This window comes from Lepus europaeus, chromosome 2, assembly GCF_033115175.1.
Source record: "Lepus europaeus isolate LE1 chromosome 2, mLepTim1.pri, whole genome shotgun sequence".
Lineage (NCBI taxonomy): Eukaryota > Metazoa > Chordata > Mammalia > Lagomorpha > Leporidae > Lepus > Lepus europaeus.
The window spans coordinates 52,453,571-52,481,497 of record NC_084828.1 but is presented as its reverse complement, the minus strand read 5'-3'; the positions used below and the strand labels follow the sequence as shown (position 1 = coordinate 52,481,497).

General features: G+C 44.4%; 1 protein-coding gene across 8 annotated transcripts; it reads left to right on the top strand.

Annotated features, from left to right (window-relative positions):
• The first annotated feature begins 57 nt into the window (after positions 1–57).
• Positions 58–27,853, top strand: RIOX2 (ribosomal oxygenase 2). 8 transcript variants are annotated; one of them, XM_062206732.1, is made up of 10 exons: positions 58–112; positions 5,999–6,468; positions 12,774–12,893; positions 13,959–14,087; positions 17,758–17,861; positions 21,032–21,134; positions 21,314–21,485; positions 24,915–25,012; positions 26,972–27,061; positions 27,313–27,853. In XM_062206732.1, the coding sequence occupies exons 2-10, from the start codon at positions 6,037–6,039 to the stop codon at positions 27,469–27,471; spliced, it is 1,407 nt and encodes a 468-aa protein (XP_062062716.1). In that variant the 5' UTR covers positions 58–112; positions 5,999–6,036; the 3' UTR covers positions 27,472–27,853. The 8 variants fall into 8 exon arrangements, with proteins under 8 accessions (XP_062062716.1, XP_062062723.1, XP_062062746.1 ...); XM_062206739.1 differs by lacking the exon at positions 58–112 and adding an exon at positions 556–936; XM_062206747.1 differs by lacking the exon at positions 58–112 and adding an exon at positions 5,009–5,211 and having other exon boundaries at positions 21,317–21,485.
• The last annotated feature ends 74 nt before the right edge of the window (positions 27,854–27,927 follow it).

Sequence of the window (27,927 nt, the reverse complement as noted above, 5' to 3'; positions counted from 1 at the left end):
AGGCCGGGGGCGGGGCGCGGGGCTGGAGCACCGCCCCCGAGCGTGCGCACGCCGCCCCGCCCCGCCCCGCCGCCGTGCCGTCCCGGTCCGCTCGCGCTGTAGGCCGTGCGGGGTGAGTGGGGGTTTTCTCCTCGGCGGGCTCCCGGCCCTACAGCAGCCCGGGGTGGTTTGTAACCCCGCGGGCCGCGCGCCTCCAGCTCCTGGCGCAGGCGGGGTCTGGATGGGAGCCGCGGTGGGGCGCAGGCCTGGCCGGCGTTGTGGTTGCGGGGCCGGGGACGCACGTGCCGGACCGTGAGGAAACGCCGGGTCTGGGGCGAACCGATTCGCGAACGCGTCGGGCTCGGAGAGGATCACACAGGCCAGGCCCTTGGTGCCAAGCCTGGGACGGGCAGTTTGGGGGCTTGGACGGGGGCGCGGTCCACACGTGGGCCGCGCCGCCCGGCCTCAGGCCAGGCCCCAGAGCCACGCGGTGCGGCCGGCCGTGGAACCTGAAATTCCGGCATCCGGGCGGGGCGAGCCGAGGGTCTCCTGTCACTCCTGGCCTTTACACCGCAGCCCATCTTCCGGTTCTTGTTGTTACAAATCATCCTAGAGCGGCTACAGGAAGGGTCGTAGGAGCAGGTGTCCCTGCTTTCGTCCTGGGGGTGCCGAGGACCCGATTTTCCCACTGCCCCGCGTGACTCGGCTCCCGTCACCGGGTGGAGGCGCATGGCTTACTCAGCTCCTCCCGCCATCACGTGGATGGTATTGCTTGCCCGGGGTCCTCATCCCTGGTAACCTCGCGGTCATCAAAATACCTAAGTGAGGTACCGCTCATTTTCTCTCTCAAATTAAGGACCAAAAGGATGACAGCCAGTTAGCTGTAGGCAACAGAACGTGTCTGCAATAATTTAAAAAAAAATTTTTTTTTCCTGTGGGCCTAAAAGACTTGCTTCGGTAAGCCTGGGTAGCCTTGTAAAAGCAGTAGATAATTTCTGTCAGATGTGTGGTGTTTGTGTTTAGCAGGGGTCCACTGGCGGTCACTGTTGGTGGATTTTCTGCTTTATCTGGAGAACTTGGATATGCCCTTGCGGGTTTCTGTGTGCCGGCCTGCGAAAGTGGAGACCCGTAGGCTTTACCTGGGAGCCAGAAGTTTGTTAAGCAGTCTTGCTGGTAACGCTGCAGACTGCGCTCAAACCCTGCTCAGGTGTAAACATTCCTACCTCTTCCCCTGGTGTGTAATAGCCACTGATGTCAGTTACCTGTTAGCTCTTAAGATAGGCGTATACTTCAAAAAGTTTGGGGGGGAAATTAAGTTAAAAGGTGAGTTTATTTTTGGTTCCCCAAAAAGTGAAATCTATAGTTGTTTTCCTGATAGGCATTTTCTCTGAACCGTCTTAGGATCCCCAAAGACAGCAGCCATCAGAAGACCCACTGCAGGAAGCATCTATTTTCCTTGTGTGGGTCTTTGAGATTTTTAAAAAATTTTTTTAGATTTTATCTATTTGAGAGGTAGAGTTACAGACAGTGAGAGGGAGAGAGAAAGGTCTTCCTTCCATTGGTTCACTCCCCAGATGGCCGCAACAGCCAAAGCCAGGAGCTTCTCCCGGGTCTCCCATGCAGGTGCAGGGGTCCAAGGACTTGGACCGTCCTCCACTGTTTTCCCAGGCCACAACAGAGCTGGATGAGAAGAGGGGCAGCCAGGACTAGAACCTGTGCCCATATGGGATACAGGCACCACAGGCAAGGATTAACCTGCTGTGCCAAGGAACTGGCCCTTGAGTTTTTTGTCTACAATTGTATACGGACAGAAAATGGTAAAATGAGAAATTCAGCAAATATTTCTCCCAAGTTTCATGCTTGCTGAGTTCTAGGAGTGTGCAGATAGCTGTCCCTTCAAGAAGCTGGTGTGACTCCCTGGTCATTACTGTATAAAAGGAATTTAGGACACCTTAAAACTATGAAGATGGTGTTTGTTGACTATGATGTGGGCATCAGTATTGATTCTTGGTAGAGTTTTCCAAAAGTGGGGCAGTTACCAAGGTATAACTGATGCTTTTGACTTACTCTTTTTACATTTTAATGCTGATAGTCAACTCATTGGAAACAACTACTTTTTTTTTTTTTTTTTGAGGGTTCCCACATTCTCAAAGAGAGCCCTGCTTTTTCTTTTCTTTCTTTCTTTTTTTTTTTTTTTTTTAATTTATTTGACAACTAAAGATATATAGAGAGAGACAGAAAGGTCTTCCTTCCGTTGATTCACCCCCCACATGGCTGCTCCGGCCAGGAGCCAGGTGCTTCTTCCTGGTCTCCCATGCTGGTGCAGGGCCCAAGCACTTGGGCCATCCTTTACTGCCTTCCCGGGCTACAGCAGAGTGTTGGACTGGAAGAGGAGCAACTGGGACTAGAACCTGGCGCCATATGGGATTCTGGCGCTGCAGGGGGAAGATTAACCAAGTGAGCCATGGTGCCAGCCCCAGAAACAACTACTTTTCAAAAGCTTTTCTTCCTATGGTTTCATAGAAATATTTGAATTTCTATGTGGGTGGTCTGAGATTTATAGGCAGGATTGTGTTGGCCCTATAATGTAGACAAAGCATTCTTTTATTTCATGGAGTCTTACACATGCATTTTTATTTTTTACTATTTCTGTAACTGTGATTTGTCTTAGCACTTTTGTAAGTTTAATGTGATAGGGTGTGTCATGTCTTCTCCATCCTCCAAAACATGTCAAAGGAATTTTCATCTTATATTGTGAGTAGTGTGAGAATCACAGGAATAGTATGTTTTTCCAGTAATCTCTAAACTGGGTTCTAATTAACTGAGCCTCAAATCATTTCAGCGTGAACCTAGAGAAACAATAAATGGTGTCACTTTTGGCAGTATAAGGAATGAATTTTGTATTCTAACCAAAGCATTTGTTATGCAGTATTGGGGTGTATTGTGTTAGTCATGGTAGATGGGAAAGTTTCCTTAAGAAATTTTATTTTGGCTTAAGTGTTTGGTACACTTTAACATACTTTCTGGAGATGTGCTTGTCCTCCATTGGTATATTATACTGAGAGAAAACAAGCCTTTCAATTGCATTTTTACGCTTCTTACAACTCTTAAATTTTAAACTGACCAGTTGTGAGGACAAGAGATGTATGGCTGAATGTAAAATTACTTTATAGGTTACTACTAGTGAAACAAATGTAATAAGTCAATCTAACAACGTGTTTTAAAAACTAAATGAGTGATGTGTTGGGATCCCCAAGACTGTCTTGATTCATCCCCAATTTGTTAGGAGGACTGCTGATTTACAGCAAGAGGATACCAAGTGCGATTCCCAGGGAAGAGGCACATGGTAGAAGTCCTGGGGAGACTGGATGCAAGGCTGCAAGAGTCTTCTCCAGGTCGAGTCACTGGGGATGTAGTTAATTGCTGCAGCAAGGAGTTGTGTCCACACCTGTGAGATGTTGCCCACCTGGAAGCTCATTAGAGACTCAGTGCCCAGGGATTGTACTGAGGCTGGTTAGGCAGGCAGCCTCTATCTGGCACAAACCAAAATTCTGCACTCCAGAAGGAAAGCAGATAGATGTTCAGGACAGATTGCATAGTTTAGGCACAGGGAGCTATGGTTAATGGTGGTAGAACCCTCCTGAAATCCAAGTTCGCAGTAGTCAGCCCAAGCTGGCTTTACTGGTTACCTGCTATGGTAACTCTTTTCTGTAACAAAGTACAGAATGTGAATGTGTTTTTGTATTTCTGCTTCACTTTAGAGTTCCAGGTACTAACAAAGCTTTGCCTCCGTGAAGCTCTGACCCTTGGTTTGGGAATTCAAGCTGGTCTGTTGGCTTAAAAGGAATAGGAAATATCAGAACATGAGCACATATCCCAAAACAAAGGTTCCCCCATCCCCACCGCAAGCATAAGCCCTTGCACTTGTCCTGTAGGCTTTTAGTGTTTATATTAATTTTTCTACTGTAGTCTTGTGGGTCTTTTGAAGAACAGTAATTTGTGAGAACATAATGTAGAAGCTAAAAAGAGACTGTTAAAGAGTTTATTTTGATTATTCTATTTCCCAATTCCTTCAATTTCTATCTGGTTGCATCCTAAAAGTTGTTTTATAATTAATTGTTGCAGTATGTAGCACATTATTTCAATGTGTTCCAGGTCGTAACAGAAACCCTACTCAGTCCGAAAGCTCAGTCCACCACCTAGGAGAAAATAGTAAAAAATGACATTCTTGCCATTCTGATAACAAAGTAGAAACCATAACATTTTAAATAAGTCATTAGGCTTTGGAAAAATTTGCTTAAGTACAGTGATTCTTAACCTTTCTTGGGGTCAGGGACTCCTTTAATGTGGTAGAAGCAGTCCTCCGGGAGGGCAAGGCAGGGAGGGAGTACAAATTGAGCATCCCTAAACTGAAAATCTTGAATGCTCCAAAATTTGCAACTTTTCGAGCGCCAACATGACAAGTGGAAAATCCCACCCCTTACTTTGTGTTACAGTCAAAACACAGGCACACTGAAAATAATGTGTAAAATTACCTCCAAGCAGTGCATATAAGATGTGTCTGAAACATAAGTGGATGTTTAATTTAGACTGGAGATACATCCTGCATTTGTCTCATGTCATATTTCAAAATGTGAAGCACTTCTGGTCCCAAGTAGAAGGGATACTCAATCTGAATAGCATTTTGCGGGGGTGGGTATTTGGCACAATGAATAATAAGTTGCTTGGGATGCCTGTATCCCATATTGTAGTACCTGAGAACAAATTGTGGCTCCAGTTCCATCTTCCGGCTAATGTGCACCCTGTGAGGCATCAGGTGATAGCCCAAGAACCTGGGTGCCTGCCACCCATGAGGGAGACATGGATGGAGTTCCAGGCTCCTGGCTTCAGGCTGATGTAACCTCGACTGTTGCAGGTATCTGGAGAGTAAACCAATAGATGGGAGATAACCTCTCACTCTCTCCCTGCCTTTCAAGTAAGTTGTATTTTGTAGTTTCAAGAAAGTTAAGTAATTTGAGTTGCAGTTTTTTTTACCCAGATGAGGCAAGCCTCCATTGTGAGTGTGGGCTGGGAGCAGTTCTGAAAGAGGCCTTGGAAGTGTTGCTCCTGCTGCTCCTCAGAAATGTGCTGTGGACCAGGAACATCACCATCATGTGGGAGCTTGCTAGAATTCAGACTCAGGCCCTGCCTTGGATCTAGTGAATCATAACCTGACTGGAACAAGATGCCCAGGTGATCGGTGTGCACATTCGAATTGGAAAAGCACTTGTGTCTGAGATTGCATCTTATGTCTTATTTCAGTTAAAAAGTCACTGCCTTTTAAAGGTTTGGCCTTTGATTTTCAGCCCTTAGTAAGTTTTTACTTATTTTTTAAAGGTGGAGGTGGGGCGGGGGTGGGGGTGTTCTGATAATGTGGCAATTTTCATGAATAGTTCCAGTTTGGAAGTGAGGAGGCTCAGGTGGTTGGTTGGTGAAGATTTGGAGCAGGCAGCTTCTCCCTCCAGCCACCAGGTGACACCACAGGCCCAGTGCTCATTGGCTTTCTCCTGAACAGCTGCTGGGGATGATGCTGGAGGGAGGAGAACCTGTCAGTGAGCAACTATTGGTCATTTTCCAGTCAAATGTGTGTAACTTAGAGTGCATCTAATTAGATTTCAGATCTGATATTGACTATAGCCAAAGTCAAGATTTTTGACTTTGTGATGTCAATAGCTATAGACTAAACCTGACTAGACATTGCTGCAACAGTTTAATTTGGGATAATTATACCTCCTTGTAAATAATGACTTAGTGCTTGTGTACAAGAGAAAGATGTTTTCCTTTAGGTGAATATGTAATCTGAGTGGCGCTTGAGACTGAATCATATCTTGGAAGAAAGGGCATTGGCTTAAGGCTGTCTCACATCCTGGAGGAAGTAACAAAGTTGTCCTGGTCATGTGCGTTGTGTGTATATGATCGACTAACACCGGTACTGGCACTTCTTGTAAACCTAACCGTATGTATTTTGTTCCTTTGGTAGGTTTTCATTTCCTCTTTGCCTTGTCTGAAGATACAGCGATGCCAAAGAAAGCAAGGCCTGCAGGAAATGAGAAGGAAGAGGGGCCTGTTCCCTGTAAACAGGTGAAGGTGGAGGTGGCTGATGGCCTTTCCACTTTGAATTTTGACAGCCCCCATGATCTGTTTGAAAGTCTAATCTCACCGGTCAAGACAGACACTTTTTTTAAGGAATTCTGGGAGCAGAAGCCCCTTCTCATCCAGAGAGATGACCCTGCACTGGCCACCTATTACCAGTCCCTGTTCAGGCTCACAGATCTGAAGAGTCTGTGCAGCCGGGGTGTGTACTATGGGAGAGATGTGAATGTCTGCCGGTGTGTCAATGGGAAGAAGAAGGTCTTAAATAAAGATGGCAAAGCTCACTTTCTTCAACTGAGGAAAGATTTTGATCAGAAAAGGGCTACCATTCAGTTTCATCAGCCTCAGAGATTTAAGGTAATGGGCTTCCCCCCTCACAGAATTCCCGTGTATATTAAAGGCTAACATTTGGCCTCAGATCTTCTAAGGGTGAATATGTGGGATGATGATGATGATGATGATGAAGCTGCCTGCCAGTCTGCAAATGCTACAGAGGTGCTGCTTCTCTCTTTTTTTAAAAGATTTATTTATTTATTTATTTATTTATTTGAGAGGCAGAGGTATAGAGAAAGATCTTCAATCCGCTGGTTCACTCCCCAGATGGCTGCAATGGCTGGAGCTGTGCCTATCCAAAGCCAGAAGCCAGGAGCCAGGAGCTTCCTCCAGGTCTCCCACATGGGTATAAGGGCCCAGGGACTTGGACCATCTTCCACTGCTTTCCCAGGCCATAGCAGAGAGCTGGATTGAAAGTGGTGCAGCTGGGACTCGAACAGACACCAATATGGGATACCAGCACTGCAGGCAGTGGCTGTACCCGCATGCCACAGTGCAGGCCTCTCCTGTTTCTCTTTAAGCACATTCTGACACAGGAGATTCCCGAATACTTCTTGGTTAGAACCTCCAGGAACTCAGTTGGACCTTGTTAGAGGTCATTGAGCTCCAGAAGCTACATTGTATTGCAAGTTTATAAAGTTATTAAAGTAGCCTTATACCTCTAGGAGCATGATTTGAGGGCTGGTTTATGGTTATTTATAAGGTAGGCACTACTGTTTGGTTTGTCCTGTTGTAATTTAAGGCATGTTAGCATCAAGGTGATTGTGTTCCTGAAGTTGCCTCGTTTCACTGCCTACATCTGGGTATGTAAGTGGATGCTTCAGATCACATACGAGGTTTGGGTTCAGTAAAGGGACTTAACCCTTATAAAGCCAAACCAGTCATAATGAGGGGCACAATTCTGGAACTGCTCCTGGTGAGGCAGTCATAAGTGGAAGACAGCTTTGGTTTTTGAGTTCAGATTCTTAAAACATTTTAACAAATATTTAGGACATTGGTTTGAGTAGCAGATAGAGAAAGAGATGTCTTCATTCCTCTGGTTCATTCCCCAAATGCCTGAAACAGCCAGATCAAAGTTAGGAGCCAGGAACGTAAACTGAGTCTCCCACATGGTTGTCTGGGACCCAAGTACTTGAGCTGTCACCTGCTGTCTTCCAGAGTGTGTATTAACAGGAAAATGGAATTAGGAGCAGAGCTGGGATTTCTGACCCAGACATTCTGATAAGGGATATAGGTGTTTCAAGCAGTGTATTAACTGCTATGCTAGACTTCCAACACAATAATAAATTTTTAATTTAAAAATTTATTAAGTTTTGGTTTATGGGGCTGACGCTGTGGCACAGCGGATTAACGCCCTGGCCTGAAGCGCTGGCATCCCATATGGGCGCTGGTTCTGGTCCCAGCTGCTCCTCTTCCGATCCAGCTCTCTGCTGTGGCCTAGGGAAGCAGTAGAGGTTGGCCCAAGTCCTTGAGCCCCTGCACCCACATGGGAGACCGGGAGGAGGCTCCTGGCTCCTGGCTTCGGATCAGCACAGCTCCAGCAGTTGCGGCCATTTGGGGAGTGAATCAGCGAATGGACGATCTCTCTCTCTGTGTAACTCTGACTTTCAAATAAATACATCTTTCAAAAAAAAAAAAAGTATTGGTTTATTCTGTATCAATGATTGACATTTGGGAAATAATTCATCTCCTCTGCTCAGTTTCTCTATTTGTGAAATGCAGATTTAGCATGAGCTAGTCTGCTTTTCTAGAGATTTGAAATCGTTACATGACAGATGGCCCAGAACAGTTGAGGACCTGTTCTGAGTTTTGGGTAAAGCTTTATCTCCACTCAGAAACCCACCTCCATGACTCATGGCTGAATCAGAATGGCAGCATTATTGGAGAAAGGGGCTAGTGAGGGTCCATGTTGAGAAGAATGAATTCTGGCACAAGGGGTCCTCACATTGTTCATGGGAAATTGCAGATTATGAAACAGCTATTTGTGGATTTCAAAAGTTTTTCACCAAAATAAAGTTATTTTTTAATTCCATTTTCCCATAAGCTTTTTGAAGTCCCTTCATATTGCTGGCCCCTGAGTCTGTGTCAGTTCCCAGTTGTGTTGCCGTGGTTCAACTCAAGAGCTGCTTGTTAGAGCCTCTTAGGGCTTGTGGTGGATGCCTCTACTTTTCTCATCTGGATGAGTAAAATATGCTAAGATCTTTCAAGACAAATCCTGATTCCAGTTACTCCATCTGAAGCAATCATAAGTTAAAATGTCCTGAAAATGCTAACATTTTGGCTATGGCACCCAAAAGGATTTAGAAATTATTTGCCAGACTAAGTCATGATTTGAATTCAGAAAACACACATCATGGATAAGATGATTCTGAGATAGACCTGAACTCTTTACCTGACTAGAAGTAGAACGATATTTTTTTAATGTTTATTTTTATTTTCATCTACCTGAAAGGCAGACACACACACACACACACACACAGATCCTCTGTCTTCTGCCTCACTCCTCAAATGGGTACAACAGCTGGGCCAGGCTGAAGCCAGGTGTCAGGAACTTCATCCAGGTCTCTTACAGTGGGGCTGGGGCCCAAGCACTTGAGCCATTATCTTCTGCCTCCCAGATGAATTATCAGGAAGCTGGATTGGAAGTGGAGGCGCTGGGACTTGAACCAGGCACTTCTAGCATGGATTGCAGCCATTTAACTTGTGGTTTAACCTGCTATGCCGCAATGCTCACTTTCCAGTACACTTTTAAGATGTTTTTAGAAACCTAAGATCTGTGACAATACAGGGTTTCAGTGAAGTTGATGTAATTTATTCATAAACTGGTGGAAACTAATTGGTGCTCACGTGGCGTCCTCTCTGGCTGCCACTTTTGTGAGGTTGTGTGGGGTTTTTTTTTTTCCCAACTTATTAATTCTTTGAAGGCAGGGCAACAGAAGGAGAGAGAAAAGAGAGCTCTATCACTGAATGCCCAAATGGCTGCAGCAACCAGAGCTGGGCCAGGCCATAGCCAGCAGTCTGGAACTCCATTCATGCCTCCCACATGGGTGGCAGAGCTTTAAGTGCTTGAGCCATCATCCACTGCCTCTCAGGATGCATTAGTAGGATGCTAGATCAGAAGTGGAGTGCTGGGCCTCGAACTGGCACTCTGATACAGAATGTGGGCATTCCAAATGGTGACTTAACCAGCTGCACCACAGCACTGGCCCCCAGCTTCTATGACTTTAGAATCCTCTGCCCCAGTGCTTTTCTCTGCTTGTGCATTTAAGCCCTGCATATTGCTCCTCCTAGATTCCAGGTAGCCAGGAACCCATTTCCTTTGCTCTGTTGACTCTGCTCTTTGGTCAGCTTTATCGGACAAGGAAGGATGAGCTTCCTCAGCCCAAATTCAGCCCCCAGACTGGACTGGGACACATCTTGTTATGGTCCCTCATGGACCATTCGCCCTTGGGAGACCTGTGAGCTGTAGGAACTCAGCCTGCCATGCTAGACCCTGGGTTCTAAATTCTGTAGCATGAGGAGAGTTAGTGCTCCTTGTGTGTGGGAATGGGTATATTTGCATCAGAATAAGAAAACCTAAAGACAGTTCCTTAATGTCCAGGTTAAGACTGGTAGAGCAGTTAGTCCTTTGTTTAGGGGGTTTTAGGCTGTGTATACCTCGTTAATGTAGTTAGTCTGAAATGAGCAAGGAAGTAACCAGAGAGCCATAAAAAATTCCCCATATGTTTTGGAGAATCCATAAAGAGGTCTGGGTGAGGGGAATAGTGATACTATTTTCATTTTTTATAGCACGCTATAGTTCACTACGCACTTTCATATGTGTTAAGTGTGGGACCTTCCACGTTTCACATTTAAAATAGGGCTGCAATTGTGGTCTACATCTCATGTGGAAAAACGCGTTCACAGATGGGATTTTTGCATAGCTTTTAAGCTGGTAAGGGTAACTGAGTCCAGATTTGAGGCATTTTACTGCTATACTTTGAAAGATGTTCTTTGAAGTGTAGAAGAACATTTTGTGTGTTTGCCTTTGACTAAGCATTTGGCCTTCTGGCCTTAGCCATAGCATTCAGTTTTGATTCTGTGGGGTGGGAAGTGGAGAGGTGATTGTACACAGCCAGGAGATAGACTTCCACTTGCCTGCATTGACTGCTCCGAGTTCTCCCTATCTCTGGACATAGCTGGTACTCACACAGTAAAGGAGAAGACAGATCTCAGGAGCCCTGGGCTTAGTTTGGGGAAGCAGCGGCATTTGTACACCGCTTTGCAGTTCTAAGAGGACTGGATTCAAGGCAGGTGGTTTCATGCTGCTCCCCACAGTCTGAGGATGGGAGAGGTAATATTTTCAGCTTATAACTAAGGAAACGGAAGTCACTTCTCTTGTTACTTCAGCTTGGCTCCTGTGGATTAACTCTAAACCTCTTTGTAGTAGCCTCATTTGGCAGATTCAGAAGCTGAAGTTCCAGGAGAAACTGGAGAATTGTACAATTGATAGTGCTTTTGGAAACTTTTTAGAAGAAAAGAGACACATTCATCAGTTATGTATCCTGCTGCTTCAGTTGGGAGCCAAAAGGTCAGCCGTACAGTCCTGAAGGACCCTTCAGACCATCAGAAAGAGAGCGAGCCCTGGTTTTTGGTGGTTCCAAGGACTGTATAAATATAATTACAGAGCCAGGTCCCACTGGCCTCTGCCTGAAATAAGTTAGGCTCCTTGGGAGCTCTGATAAGTCTTTGGAGCTACTTGGATACCATTAAATTATTTTTCCTGTGTTAAGCAGAAACTCTAAGATCTATAAATATGGAAGCCCACTGGACTATATAAAGATGTCTCATGAAAGTTTGTTCATACTGACCAAATACTTTCTCACCTGGTATTTTTAGTATTAAAGATCCCCTTTTAGTCCTTTGGTAGAATTGACCCCAAGCCATGGTCAATGGTTTGCTTGGAAAATATTTTTTATGATGATGTCATGTCTTCTGTGCCAGGCACTGTGCATCCACATAGATAGAAGTTTGTTCTCTTTAGTGTCCTTTGTGATTTGTCTTTTCTTAAATTTTCTTAAAGATGTGAACCCTGGAGCCAGGCAGCCTGGGTTTGAATCTGGTTACATCATGTCTTTTTACTTAGAAGCAGTGCCTGGCACATAGGAAGTGCTAGTGTCTGCATAGCCTGCTTGCTACCTCCCTTCCTCTCATCTACCTTGGAAAAACCAGATCTCTTTTTCTCTCATAGGACTGTGCAGCTCCTCTCTAGTCCCTGCAGTCTGACGGGAGCCCTGGAAAGCTGATGTGACTATGATGAGAGGCAACATTACTTGGCTCTGTTCTTCCCTCTCTGTAGAGGTTCTCTGTCTTCCTTCAGCCTATACCCTCTTTCTGGGTTATCAATTTATGTTCCCATTGCTTTTTTAAAAATTTTTTTTAAGATTTATTTTATTTATTTGAAAGAGTTATAGGGAGAAGTAGAGACAGAGCGGGAGAGGTCTTTCATCCACTGGTTCACTCCCCAGATGGCCACAATGGCTGGAGCTGCACTGATCTGAAGCCAGGAGCCAGGAGCTTCTTCCAGGTCTCCCACGTAGGTGCAGGGGCCCAAGGACCAGGGCCATCTTCTCTTGCTTTCCCAGGCCATAGCAGAGAGCTGGATCAGAAGTGGAGCTGCCGGGACTGCAGGTGTTCGCTTTACCTGCTACGCCACAGCGCCAGCCCCTTGCAGTCTTTACTTTCTGCCAGAACTTCATGCTTAGCACCCCAGAACTTTTTTTTCCCCTCCTGAAAATTTGCTTTTTAGCAAGTCTTTTTAGCGGAACCCAGAAGCTAATAGCCCAAGCCAAAATCTTAGGAATATGTTCTTATTCCTCCTATTTCTGGACCCCTTCTTTCATCCAGAGTGTTCTTGCAGTGCTGCTTCTGGATGCATCCTGACTTTTCTAATTCTATCTATCCCTCTCCCACTCTCAGTAGCTCCCAGACTTGTCACTCCTGCTTTTCTACAACCCATTCTCCCTACAGTGGCCACAGCAAGATTTTAAAACTGGGTCAGCCATTCTGCTTAAAATCCTTCCTGACCTCCTGTTGCCTGCCCTGCCAGTCTCATTTTTATGTTCACGTCTTTCCCATGGGGCTTTTCCACTAGAATGGAAGATTCTTGAGGGCAGAGGTATGGGGCTTGTGCTCTGCTTAATTCTGAGTATTTGGCCTACAGTAGCTGTGCACTAAAGATTCCCTAAGTGATCAAGAAAGTGTCTTTTCTCTTATTTCTAATGTGTTTTTCACTTTTCTCCCTTGTCCTTTTTTTTTTTTTTTTTTTTCTTTTTTTCCCCTTTCTTCAGGATGAGCTTTGGAGGATCCAGGAGAAGTTGGAATGTTACTTTGGCTCCTTGGTTGGCTCAAATGTGTATATAACCCCTGCAGGATCTCAGGGCCTCCCACCCCACTATGATGATGTCGAGGTAAGAGAGGAAGAAAGGCGCCTGGTGTGAGACAGGAGTGGCTGTGAGTCCAGAGCAATGGAGTTGTCAGGGTTGGTTCCTGTTCTCTTAGGTAGGGCCTGGGTCCGCTCTTTATGCTGTCTCCTCTAACTGTTGGGCCAAAGTAAATCCCACCAAACTGGTTTCCTGCTGCTTCTCAAGGGAGAGATTGTTTCCATCCTCACAAATATAGGAACCACACATTTCTTTGAAATAAGTATCCATTGGCTTCATGTATAGGAAAGTGAGATTGGCTTCTTTAATTTCACGAACTCTGGTCCTTAATAAGGTTAGGTCACAAATTATCCTTCCATCTGCTTTCATTTTGTTCTTCAGTAGCTGCCAAAAATATGCATTTTGTTCCATTTGTGAAAATCTTGGAGCAGTTTGAATGAAGGTCCTGGTTTCATTTAAGCACTGGCACCAAGACAAGTGTTGCTTTCGCTCATGTGGCATCCAGAAAAAGTTAACTCTTCAGCTTAGGTATTTCATAGCTTACTTTTGTACTAACACAAGGTGTGAACATAGAGTTACTAGTAAAAAGTTCCTTTTTTCCCCTTTGAGAGCTATTTGATAACAAGATGTTTTCCCAAAAAAAGTTTTTATAAAATATTTCTATTAGAGCAGTAAAATATACTTTGGCAGAATAAAGAATAAGAAACTTGAAGTTTTCCTGTCTGCCAAAGCCCTTCCAACGTTCAGGATTTTAGCCATTCAGTAATGTCTGAAGCTCAGCTTTCCTGTCAGATTATGAGCTTTCAGCTGTCTGATAGAGGATTTACAGGAATGAGATAGTGGGATATAAAGAACTAGGGAATGCGCTAAGAAACTGCAAGAAGGAAGATCCAGTATCAGTATTCATGATTACCTATTTTAAAAATGGAAACTAGTGTGGCAACTTAATTGTTACATTGGCCTGTATGCCTGATCTTTCATTTGTATTTTTTATCTGAAACTTGCTCTTACAGGGCTAGTATTCTGCAAGCACTTAGCTCATCAGTTGTCAGAAAGCTCTCTGATACTCCCAGGACTTTCGGCTTTTTATAGGTTTTTATCCTGCAACTGGAAGGAGAGAAACACTGGCGTCTGTACCACCCGACAGTGCCTCTCGCTCGGGAGTACAGCGTGGAGGCCGAGGATAGGATTGGAAGGCCGACGCATGAGTTCACTTTGAAGGTATGGGCTGGCTGTTGTGAGCTGGGTTTTCTTCAGCTTCAGGTTCATGGTTTAGAGTTTGTGTAAGATCTCCATGGGAGTGAACCTGTGGGTCTTGGGGCAGGAGGCTCTTCATTGCAATTAGCCAGTACCATCATGTTAAGCTTCTGAAGGAGCCTTGGTGGTTTGTGCTTAGCACAGTGAGCTGAGATGTATTTTGTTCATTTTTCCAAGTAACTTGTCCCCATGCATGATCCAAAATCAACAGGGATGAATTGAATTTCAGTGACCCACTGACTTCTTTAGGGTAAAAGTGGAAGGTTTGTTGTGGGGCAGCTTCTCGACATGTAAGACAGCAGACAGCATGGGTCTGTAAGTTGCTTAAGCAGAGCACAGCTAGGACTCCCTTAGTTTTTCTCTTGCTACAATTCCCATATGACCCATTTTCCTCCCGATTATGTAGCAGTTGTCTGTGCCCCTGCAGGTAGTCATCAGAAGAGAAGTAATTATGAAAGCATCTCCTCCAGGGAGCCAGGTGCCTTGATTCTGTGTAGGTTCCTTGGCTTTTTGCTGCTGAAAAAATCTGTCTTTGAGTAGTTGGCCTGCATGGGAACATAGCCGTTCCCAGCAGGAGAGAGTGTTAAGAAAAAACTGAATGGGAGAGGAATAGCTCCATAATTAATCTTTATTCCCTTTCTTTAAAAATATGATGTTTAATTTCCTGTAGTGGCAAGAAAACAGTAGTTGACTCAAATCATTCCAAAGATTCTACCAGTCTGATGTGTTTGCATATGTTATTGTTTTTCTGTTTCTTGCATCTTGAAGTAATAGTGTCTATATCTTAATATCTCATCTTTCTTGATTTTAAAGTCTGCTTGCCTGCCAATAACTGGGAGAAACAGTCTCCCTTCTTCAGGTAGTGCCTGTATCACAGGGGACTTCCACTAACAGATGACCAGTAAATGTAACTACCTTGGTTGTTTTATGCTCTTGGTCAGCAGTGACCCAACCACTGTCAGTGGGCCAGAACTTGGCCTGCTGCTTGCTTTTGTAAATCAGGTGCATGGAGCACAGTCCTGCCTATTCCCCAGTGTGCACTCTGTGCATTCCTGCCGCCCAGCAGAGTCAGTGAGCTGCCCCAAGGCCTCAGGGTCCACAAACCAAAAACAGTTACTCTATATCTGGCCCTTCACAGAGAGAGTGTACTGACCTCTGCTCTTGGTGAAGCATATTTCCATAGACGACTTGGTATACTCTGTAAGCTAAAGGCTGAGACAAGATGTCTGTGGTCTCCAGAGCTGAGCTTCTTGGGCTGATGACTTGGCTACTTGCCCTGCCTGAGAAGCTGGGGGTTTATCGTGGTCCTCAAGTGTCATGGGTGTGGATGCTTTGTGCTGTTGCCTTGACTTGGAGGAGAGGAAGCAGATGCCCATTAGACACTCAGGTACTACACAGTGCTTGGGAGAGGAGCCCTGAGTCTCCTGGAAGGAGAAAGCGTGGTGCAGTGCTATGTTTTCCAAGTGTGTATGTGCACACGCATGTGCGGTCTCCATTGGTGGACCTTTACAGATGAGGTCATGTACAAGTGCCCCATATATGCCGTAGGAAATTGAGTCCCTCTGGTGGAGGCACGAGTACCCTCATGTGGGGCCCACAGTGAGGGTCTGGAAGCCTTTTCACCCTTTTTCCGCCAATCCAGTGTAGCCTGTGCCACATGTCTACCAAACCCAGGTTCTCAGGGTAAAGACCTCTCTGTAATGGAAATGCCACACTATTCTTGCATTCTGACACAGCTGGGTTTGAATTCAGCTGGTGTCACTTACTAGCTGCCATATCCTAAAGTGGGATATTATCAGAGCCTCAGTTTCCTGTTTATTAAATTACAGATTGTAAAAGTATTACTTTGATTTTACAATCAAATTCTTTGTATTAGTGTGATGTGTTGCATGAGTTAAAACGACAGAAATTTATTGTCTTATGATTCTGGAAGTAAGAAGTCCAAAATGGATCTGATTGGAGTTGGCAGCACTGTGTTCCTTCTGGAGGCCCTGGGAGGAAGATGGATTCGTTTCCCTTTCCAGCAAGGGACAGGGGCATTGGTCAGTGCTTGTGGAGTGAACCAAGTGTATATCTGAGGGCATTGGTCAGTGTCATTTAGTAAATGATAGTCACGAGGGTACTCAAGAAGTTCTTGGAGAAATGGAATTAAAGCAAGTTTAATGGCAAGCATTTGGCATAGTTGTTGAGATACCAGTTGGGATGTCTACATAACTATACTGGAGCATCTGGGCTTCAGAACCAGATCCTGATTCCAGCTTCCTTCCAGTGCAGACACCCAGTGGCACTAGTGATGATGCACATGATTGGGTTCTTGCCATTCACATGGAAGACCAGGATTGAATTCCCAACTTTGGCCCTCAACTGTTGAGGTCATCTGGAGAGTGAAACATCAGATGGGAGCATGTGTTCACTCTCTGTATTTCTCTCTTTACCTCCCAATAAATAATTTTGATGTTTCTTTTGGTGCAAAAACATTTTGATAGCCATTTATACCTGGAGTCTTCATAAAGTCCATGGAAGATGTGAATTACTAAACTGTGTTTGGATTTCAAAGTTTTTGCACTGTAATAAACTTCTAATTCCATTTTCCTACAAACTTATTAAAGCACCCTGTATTGCCCCCTGTCTTGAGGAAAATCTTAGTTATTTTAAGATGATATTTCTTGATTTCTCTTTCCAGGACTGATGGTCTTAACTAGTGAGCTGCAGATGGGAGAGGGGCAGCTCAAGAGTCCCTCCTCTCCTGAGGCACTTGTTACATAGAACCCACAGGTTTCGGTGGGAACAGGGAAGAGGAAGCACAGGGCAGGAGTAACTTGGGGGCACAATTTCAATCCACCTGCTTGGAAGAGAAAAGACATAGGCACTCAGGTGCCTCAGAAAATGACCCATCTTTAGTTTCATATTATCTTTTATGTTCAAATAAGAGTTGTACAGTTTTTATCCATTCATCTAAACATTTATTGGTCTAGGCTGTGTGCAAGGTGCTAGGTTAGGCTCTGGGAATGTAAAATATATGAGAAACAGACCCTGCTTGGAAGAGCTAGAAAATGAAGAGGAGGTTAGGAAATGGTGGGTAAAATAATAAACAACCACACAACCATCGTTGCCCCAAGAGCTTTGGAAACGGCATCATCTTTAATCGTCACAATAGGCCTGTAAGGTTTGGGGCCATTCTCTCCATTTTATAGGTGAAGAAACTGAGGCTTTGTGCCATGAAGTACATGTTCTAGATCATTGGCCAGTAAGAGGCCGTGACTGTGAAGCTCTGAAACTCTGTTAACCACTGCAGAATTTGAGAGGCAGGAAGCAGGTTTCCCACGCACAGGATGCCATATGCCTTGAGTCAGGGCTGGGTAGTTTCAAGTTTTTCTGGTCTTGGCTTGAGAAGAGGGGTGGTGACTTCAGGTACTGTGAAAGCCTCTGCTAGATTGTGGTTCACGCTGATAAGCTGGAGGACAGAGTAGAGCTAGGCTAGCTGGATACCACGTGAACTCAGCATGCAGACTGCCCTGTGAAGCTGATGTTTCTAGAATAGGGAACTGAAGCTCAAAGCTGAAATGTTTCTTTGTACAACAAAGAGGACTGTGAAGGTGGGCTTACTAACCTCTTCTCCCCTTTTCTCCTTCAGCCAGGAGATTTGTTGTACTTTCCCAGAGGGACCATTCATCAAGCGGACACTCCTCCAGGGCTGGCCCATTCTACTCACGTGACCATCAGCACCTACCAGAACAAGTAACCACTGCCTCCCTGTGCAGCATCCTAGGATAGCTCTGAGTTAAGGCTCACAGCAGCCACATTCACAAGGGACACAAGGGAGCTGGTCAGCAGCTTGCTTCCAGACCCCAGGGCTTCTGTCTCCCATGCTGACTTCCAGATTCCTTTGATGACCCAGGTGCTGAGTGGCCCGCTTGGACTTCTTCCTGGGCAAGTCATGACTCTCACTGTAGTAAGGATCCTGGGAGTTGCCCAAATAGAGTCCCATGGTTTGGAAAAAAAAAAACAAAAAAAAACCAAAAACTATAGCTGTGGGTACGTGGGTGTGTCAGTGATGCAAAGCTGGCCTTGCAGTCTCTCCCTCTCCCCCCCCCCCATTTATTTATTATTGTGATTACATCACATAACCTACCCATTTTTAACCCTCTTTCAATGTACAGTTTGTTGGCATGAGTTCTATTCATGCTGCATGATGCATGAAGCCACCATCACTGCTGTTTGCTTCCAGATGTCTTCAGCACCCCTGGTAGAGGCAGTCGAAATCTCTTCTTCTCTACTTTTTATAGTCCTTGAAATTAAAGTAGGAAAGGCAGTGTGAACAATGGGAACAAGAAGCACGTGCATGTGCTGGAAACGATTCCCGTTAAAGTTATGTTCTTTTTCAACAAGTGCCTTGTCACATGGCAAGTATGGGGCGGTGGCTTTGTATGAGTTATTTCCAAAAATAATAGCCCCAAATCACATTTTAGAAAATAGCAGTCATTAGTTAATTTATTCAGACACACATTAGACTCTGTGGTAGTTGCTGGGGCTCTGGGGAAACCAGTGCTTTAGAAGTCGTGAGAGGATGGGAAACGGACATGTCAACAGTTACCAAACAGTGGGATAAATTTTGTGGGAGGCCTGCAAGGAGCTTCTTGGAACATAGAGGAATGCACTTAAGTTAGCTAAGCTGGGCATCAGGAAAGGTTTCAGAAATGACTTGACACCAAAACCGAGTGAGTCTTAAAGGACAAATCAGCAGGGGTGGGTCAGAAGGTCAGTGCAGGAAAGGACATTCCTGGCCCAAGGGGCAGCAGGTTCCTTCCTGCCTTCAAAGCCCTAACTTGAAAAACAGGTTAGTGAGCATACCTCTGCTTGCTCATGTGACTTTTCAGTATGAAATTCACGCCAGTGCCTAGGAAACTTAATGGAGGAACTAGTTGAGCCTGGTCCGAGGTCAGTGCTGTCTTTGCCCACAGGTAGAAGGCCATGCTTGTGTTATTAGACTTCTCTTTTGAAAAATACCCTTGTCACTGTGGCTAGTTTGGTTCCCTGCAAAGTTGAGGAACAGAAAGACACTGAAGCCAGCTTAGGAAGAGCAAGAACAAACAAGGGAGTGAGTCCTGGGAACTGTAGAAGGGCTAGGTGACAGAGGAGCTGGAGCCCAAAGTTCACTCTGGACCTTGGCAGCCTCACAGTTGGTCCTATGAATGACCTTGCATCTTCCAATGTCCGTCATTAGTGCTGCCAGCCACCCCTCGTGCTCTGTGTGTCTCATCTGTCTATCACCAACTGGTTTTCTAATGCATCCTCCCTTACTTCCTGAGCTTCTGTTTACTCACTTCTAGGCTCATTGTAAGCCAGCATCTGTTACTTCTTAACCCTCCTTCTGTCTCACTCAATCCATTGGCATTTGCTTCTGCTGATAAGTACCTGCCTCTCTCTCTCCTTCCCAGCCCCTGAGTCCCACCCATCCTTCCCTAGTCACCTGAGGCTGGGGAAGGTCTTTCTGTGTTAACAAGTTGCTGACCAGGGCCTTGGATGAGCACTGTGAAGGAAGGATGTGTGTCTTGGTGGTGCTGGAGCAAGAATGGGAAAAATCTACCTCGAGGACCAGTGCCTCCCAGAGAGGCTGCTGTGCCCTGAGCCTGGTGGTGCTCCCTCAGCTACTGTGGTTAGATCAGGATTTGGGGCTTCTCCCTAACCCCTGTTAAGTTTGTGTGGTTGAAGCGTTGGGAGCTAATTGTATGGGACAGAAGGCAGTTATTTTGACCGTTTTAACAAAGTAAGCCTCTTAAGTATTATTTTTAAATTTTGGAAGGTCCTAAGATCTGTCTCTGAGAAGAGCACAGAGCATTCACTGTTCAACTGCTGTTAAATTCCCTATGCCACCCCATCCCGTGCTGTTGTGGCATGCCTTCCCTCTGTAACCCTGCAAAGGAAGCATGTAACTGTGTTCCTGAGATCTGCATGTGTCTTCCAGGTTGAAGTTCGAAAAAAGAAGGAAGTTCAATGAAGCATTATGTGACAAAGTAGTGAGGCCAGGTAGAGGATGTCCTGGGGAATGTGGCTCTCAGGTGACACTTGTCTTCCTTTGCCACTTTTCTGGGAAGGAAGTATACAAGTGTTAATTTTGCTTACTGAGTGAGAAGCAGAAGTCACACTGTGAATTTCCATTTTGCACATAGCTGCCAATTTGAGATCCACTGGTGACACAGGAAAATTCTGAATGGCTAAGAAATATTTCAGGAGAGTATGTGTCCTAGATTAGCACACATTCTGGCATGAGCCAGTTCTAACTCAGCCCAGAAAGAGCAAAGGTAATTGAACACTGGCATTTAGCCCCACATGTTAGTTTTGGCCATTGGCTTCTACATTCTACCCCAGTATAACCAGAGATATGTTTTTCTGACGTTATCGATGGTGGTGGATATTTTACTGATGGATGGGTTCCCTCCTTTATTAGCAACAGAGGAAAACATTTAACTGTTCAGTTACACAGTTCAGAGGTCTCATTCTTACTTTAGATGTGTTTATATTAGATATTTTTGCACATCAGTTTTTTTTGTTGTTTTTTATAATGTTAAAATTTCCTATGAAGCTTTCCAAATACACATTAGTTAACAAAATTTGGTCCTTTAAGCTTCCCATCTTAGGACTATGTAAGGTTAATTTTCTAATGCCTTTAACAGAAATCATGGATGAAGCCCAGCTTCCCACCTTTAACTTTACAAATGAGTCTCTGGGAATGGGGAGGAAGGGAAGTTGATGGAGGCCTTAGGATTTTATACTGAGTAATATGAAATTAACTGAAGTCAAAATTCCTGGGCAGGGATATCGGAAACCAGTGTGTAGCTTCTGTGTTTATTAATGATGAGTAGTTTATATATGTATATTCACTGTTTTTTTTTTCATGCGTAATCTAGTTCATGGGGAGATTTTCTTTTGGACACCATTTCGGGGCTTGTGTTTGATGCTGCAAAGGAAGATGTGGCATTGCGGGCTGGCATACCGCGGCAACTTCTCCTGGTAAGGAGGAAAAAAAGGCCAGTGGCAATGAAGCCCTACCTCGTCAGGACCCTACAACCCTTCTTCCCAGATGAGCCACACTTGTCTCTTGTGTTGGCCTCCTGAGCCCTTTGATTTGCATAATGAATGCAGTGCTGTGTGTTACTGTGACCTGTATGCACAGTTCTTTGTGTTTCTAGCAGGCAGAAAGCACAACTGTTGCAACCAGAAGATTAAGTGGTTTCCTAAGGATGCTTGCAGAGCGACTGGAAGGCACCAAAGAACTGTTTTCATCAGACATGAAGAAGGATTTTATTATGCACAGGCTACCCCCGTACCATGTAGGAGATGGAACAGAGCTGACAATACCAGGTGCAACTTGCTGTTTCCCTTCTAGGTAGTTAGGGGCAAATGTGGGATATTCGAGGCCTTCCTGGGTGGGCTCCTTTTTTGAGCAGATCAAAGTTTGAAGTATTTTAGTATTAATATGGACCTACATGTGTTCTTAGCCTGTGTGGTTGGACTAGATGTGTTGCTTCAGCCTGTCGCATCTTGAATCTCCTAAGTCATTTGCAAAGAACCTATATCACAGCATGATGAGATATAAGATTCCTGTCTTTGGGGGTGAGAAATATTATGTGTACTTATGAGTACTCTGGTGTTCATCTTTAGGAAGCTTTATAATTTGAACATTGAAGTAATCTTGTATTTAAGGCAGGAATGGATAAAATGTTGCCATCAGCAGATGAAATACAAGAATGCCCAAGGTATCACTGATCTTCAAGTCAGTGGCTAATTTTGACAGGTTTAGGCTGTCATAATGACGTAAAATGACATCATTCACTCTTGGATGGACGATGTCAGTGCCCTGTAGCAAAGACCACCAAGAATACATTCCTGAACTCAAGAGTTGCATTTACTAACTTGTTGCAGTAGAAAAGACTGCACACCATTGGGAACTGTGGGGCAGTGTGGTAAAAGTGCATTAGAAAGGATTTATGCGAGTTGAGCTTGATTAGGTAGTTTTGGAGAGAGTTCAGAAGCTTGGCTCTGGATCCATGCTATCAGAAAATAAAAGGAATTCTATGATTGTAGGCAGGAGGAATGTCTGAAGCTAAAGTTACGGAAGCAGCACTCATTCATGTTAGCCAGGGAAGGGGATGTGTGGTTATTGTGGACAGTGTTTTAGTCCATGTTCTGTTGCCATTACAGATTATCTGAGGTTGGGTGATGTGTAAAGGAAAGAGGCTTATTTTGGCGTACAGTTCTGGAGGTGAGGGAAGTCAAGCTAGCATCTACTCAGCTTCTGGTGAGGGCCATATGCTGTGTCATATCATGGTGAAGTGCAGAGGGGGGAAGAGTGTGCATGTGAAAGGAGCACAGTGACGGGCTGGGAATACAAAAGCCAATCATTCCCTCTTAATGATCTAATCACCCTACGGAAAGCCAAGCCTCAGTATGCGTTTTGGTGGGGGCAAACCATATTTAAATCGTAGTATGTGCTGTTCTTGTTTTAGCTGGAATTGAAATGTGTTTATGGTGGTGTTTTTTGTCTTGGTCTGTCATGGTCATAGAGTTGTCTGATGTTGGTATTTGGTGTACTTGTCTGTGTTTAGCACAAGAACAGTTAAGACCGGGCTGTGACTGCCAGGCCAGCTCTTGGGTTGTCTTTTTTCCTTCTCAGGAGGGCTGAGTGAGAAGAGTAATTTTAAGTTTTCTTATCAGGAGAGAATCTGAAATAGACAATCAATAAGGTCGTTTTTTTAAGATTTATTTTATTGAAAAGGCAGAGTAACAGAGAAGGAGAGACAGAGATCTTCCATCCTATAATGTAGTCCCAAATAGCCCACAAGGCTGAAGCCAGTAGCCTAGAATTCTGTCTAGGTCTCTCTCATGGGTGGCTGGGACCCAGGCAAGTGGGCAATCTTCTGCTGCTTTCCTAGGCACATTAGCTGAGAGCAGGATTGGCAGCAAACAACCAAGACTAGTTCCAATATAGGATGTAGGCATTGCAAGCAAAAGCTTAACCTGATGTGCCACAATACCAGCCTCTATATGGTCACTTATAAAATTGATTCTGTATATATTCTTACTAGTTTTTAGGAAGATTTTTATTTCAACTTTACTTTCATTTGGTTTGAACCTTTCAAACCGAAAAAGGTATTCCATCTACTGTTTTACTCCCCAAATGGCTGCAATAGCTGTGATAAGGACATGCTGAAGTCAGGAACCCAGAATCAATCCCATGTGGACAACAGGAACTCAAGTACTTGGGCCATCACTGCTGCCTCCCAAGGTGTGCATTAGCAGGAACCTGGAATCAGAAATGGAGCTGGAACTTAACCCAGGCAGGCATACCAAGATGTGTCTTGGTGTTTTAGGTTCTGTGCCAAATGCTCATTCCTGGAAGTTTTAATTGAATGTATTCAAAATAGCAAATGTTTCACCAGCAGTGTTTGCCAAGTACCAGCTTATGCCCCAGACCGTATTTATCTGACGCTTTCCTTGTCTTAACTATTATATGAGGGACTTCAAAAAGTTTACAAGTAGGGTGGGCACTTGGCATAATGGCAAGCCTGTGTCCATATTCAGGGGCCTAAGTTCAAGTCCCGGCTCTGTTCTCAATTCCAGGTTCCTGCTGAGAGGCAGTAGATGGTAGCTCATGGTTGGGTCCCTGCCATCCACTGGAAGATCTGGATCGAGTTCTTGGCGCATGGCTTTGGCCTAAGCCAGCTTCCACTGTTGCATCTTAGAAGTGAACCAGTGGATGGGAGATACTATTCTCTGCCTTTCAAATCAGTAAATGTTTTTTAAACTTTGCAGAAACATGGAATAAAAATGTTTTGGTGCAAAACTTCTTAAAACCCATCCATGGTTTTCTTCACAATCCACATTTTCTTTTAAGATTTATTTTATTTATTTGAAAGACTTATAGAGAGAGGTCTTCCATCTGCTGGTTCACTCCCCAGATGGCTGCAACGGTCGGAGCTGCCAGGAGCTTCTTCCGGGTCTCCCACATGGGTACAGGAGCCCAAGAACTTGGGCCATCTTCCATTGCTATCCCAGACCATAGGAGAGAGCTGGATCAGAAGGGGAACAGCTGGGACTAGAACCGCTGTCCAAATGGCATGCTGGTGCTTCAGGCCAGGGCTTTAACCCACTGCGCCACAGTGCCAGCCCCAACAATACACATTTTCCATGAACTTTTTAGAAGACCCTGTATATTCAGTAAAGTTATGATCCTTCTAGCCTTTTTCTCCATGCTCATGACCCTGTACAGCTAATCTGTTTTCAGTGGTTGCTTTTTCTCTGTTAAATCCCATTTAGAAAAGAGTAGATTGTCTTATCTGTGAGCTTATTAGATGATGGGACCTACATATGCTGAATAATTTACCATGGTCACACAACTGGTAGTTGGTAGGGTGGTACAGTCAATTCAGGTGGCCCTTCCATAGTGTACAAGTGGAATAAAAAATGTGCAGAAACTGAAAGAGTGTTCTGTGCAAAGGTACCATGGCCTGCTTTTTGTGATCACTATCTGGCTTCAGTGGTCTTAATAAGTACACTAAGTAGGTGTCATAAATAATTATTTATGCAAATTGTTTGTCTGCCTTCACTCTAGGATATAACCTGTATTTTTTAATACACCAAATTGGGCTATGTGAATACTTGTGTTGGAGAGGGCGCTGTTTGGATTCACTGGCAAATTTGCAGTCAACTTGTTGTTTCTTGAATAGTGGCCCTTTCTAGCATGTTTGAAGCTGCTGGTTTCCTTTTCTGAAGGCTGGCTTTCTCCTTGAGGTTTTATAGGTGGAGAGTTACCACGACTGGACAGCACAGTGAGACTGCAGTTTAGAGACCACATCATCCTCACAGTAGGGCCAGATCAGGACCAATCCGTGAGTATTCACAGAGGAAGTTTCCCCTCAGGGAATTTGCATCACAAGCCATGGGTTATCGGATTAGCCAAAGATTCCTGCTCTTCTCCTTCAGGAATCCATCTGTGTTCATAGGTTAATGCCATCATGTCACACCAAAAAATACCCAAATCTCACTGTTGATTCCGACTTTTCCTGCTTGTTGGCCATTTGAAGCCTTCTCACCCCCACCGAACCCTCCTTCATTCTCCTTTTGTGATTAATGCCTGTCCTTTGCTTCCCATCCTGCTACAGGCCCTGCTGTTTCTAGAACAATGCAGACCCTGTTCATGAGTCCTCTGCACAGATCAAATATATGTGGTGAACAAAAATCTATATTCTATGACCTTACCACTTGGCCCAGCAGTTCCAAAAACTGATGGGCTATTATGGAATCAACTGTGAAGTTTTAAAATTATAAATTCCAGGGATTCCTCTGATCTGGGTTAGTCTCTACATTTTAGTAAAAGTTCTTGAGTACAATCCCGTGGGTTTTTGGAATTATCTCATGGGCCACACCTGGTGCTAAGACCTCACAAATACACACTCCCATGTTTGATTATCTGAATAACAAGGATTTTTTTTTTTAATAAGTTAGTCTGAGACTTATCTAAGGGGTAACAAAGAATGACTAAAGCTTTAAGTGGAACTGCAGGCCAGGAGAGTGGGTATGGAAAGGGAAGTTAAAGAAAATGCTCAAATTAGGCCGGCGCCGCGGCTCACTAGGCTAATCCTCCGCCTTGCGGCGCCGGCACACCGGGTTCTAGTCCCGGTCGGGGCACCGATCCTGTCCCGGTTGCCCCTCTTCCAGGCCAGCTCTCTGCTGTGGCCAGGGAGTGCAGTGGAGGATGGCCCAAGTGCTTGGGCCCTGCACCCCATGGGAGACCAGGAGAAGCACCTGGCTCCTGCCATCGGATCAGCGCGGTGCGCCGGCCGCAGTGCGCTACCGCGGCGGCCATTGGAGGGTGAACCAACGGCAAAAGGAAGACCTTTCTCTCTGTCTCTCTCTCACTGTCCACTCTGCCTGTCAAAAAAAAAAAAAAGTGAAAAAAAAAAAAAAAAAAAGAAAATGCTCAAATTGTACTAGGGATATCAAGATCATTTTGATGCAGAAGGACAGGTATGATGAAAAGAAGTTGAGTGTTTCATGAGTAAATTGTTACTTTTCCAATTAAATCTAGTTCCTGAAGATGCTTTAACGGATAGACGTGGGGCACCCATTAATTGCTATATAGAAGTAGCAGTCATTGTGTTTTAAGATACTTCAAAAAGTTCATAGGAAAATGGAATTGGGTATATTTTGGTATGAAAAATTTTGAGATCTACACATAGAAAATGTACATCATAGCCGGCGCCGCGGCTCACTAGGCTAATCCTCCGCCTTGCGGCGCCGGCACACCGGGTTCTAGTCCCGGTCGGGGCACCGATCCTGTCCCGGTTGCCCCTCTTCCAGGCCAGCTCTCTGCTGTGGCCAGGGAGTGCAGTGGAGGATGGCCCAAGTGCTTGGGCCCTGCACCCCATGGGAGACCAGGAGAAGCACCTGGTTCCTGCCATCGGATCAGTGCGGTGCGCCGGCCGCAGCGGCCATTGGAGGGTGAACCAACGGCAAAAAGGAAGACCTTTCTCTCTGTCTCTCTCTCTCTCTCTGTCCACTCTGCCTGTCAAAAAAAAAATAAAAATAAAAATAAAATAAAAAAAAAAAGAAAGAAAATGTACATCATGAAAAAAACTGAGATTTTCCAAAGTTTGTTTGATGTTTGGGCTTGAAAAATTTTTTGCTCTGAAATAAACATTTTAATTCTCATAAAATTTTCAAAAAAAAAGTATCCTCATTTATACGCAGAACTTAACTTTTTGCCCAAAAGATTGTTTACAGTATTCAATCTTGCTGGTGACGTTTTGGAAAACTCTCCTAGTACTCTTTTTTTTTTTTTTTTAAAGGATGAAGCTCAAGAAAAGATGATTTACATCTATCATTCCTTAAAGAATAAGAGACACACACACATGATGGGAAGTGAAGAGGAAATAGAGGTTTGTTACAGCTAAACACAAGTGGCTTTGCTGTGTGCTCTGGGTGGTGGCTGATGAGTAGACTTACTATAAAGGAGAATGGTTCTTATAAAATTTGCAAACTCCCATATGAAAGCTTAGATTTCATAATTAGTTTGTGAAAATAGCTTTACCTGAAACAAATTTCATAACTAGGAAAGGTATCAATTGATTGAGAATTGGGGAAGTTTAAATGGCAGTGCCACTTAATTCCCTAATTGCTCCTTTTGCAGTCTCATGGACTTCGCTTTCCTTTGTCACATATGGAGGCACTGAAGCAAATCTGGAACAGTTCAGCTATTTCAGTCAAGGACCTGAAACTTACTACAGAAGAGGAAAAGGAAAGCCTGGTCTTATCCCTGTGGACCGAATGTTTAATCCAAGTAGTCTAGCGCCTTTATAGAATCCAATTCTGTTTAAGTCTTTACTTTTCCTTTAGAATGTACATATAATGATTTTGTAGCTAAATAGAAGGAATGGTCATGAGGGCACTTGGTTGGAAAAAACTGAGATCTATAATTATTCATAGGATACATTTTCCATGAACTTTTTGAAGAGTCGAAACCATGAATTCAACTTTCCTTACCTGTGTTTCTATGAACTTGAGACCCACCTATTACAGGTGGCTACATGTGCTAACAGGGGCACAGGAAAGAAAGAAGAGCAAATTACTCAATATTCCTCAAAGTGAAAAAACCATACTTTTAACAAGTTTATTTAATCCAGTGTGGTACAAAAGGCACAACTCCAATAAATGTATCATTTAGAATTAAACGTCCTTGTCTTTGTTCTTTGGAAGAAACAACTTCTTTAAAGAGCCTCCTTAGCTCTAGGAAAATTTTAAACAA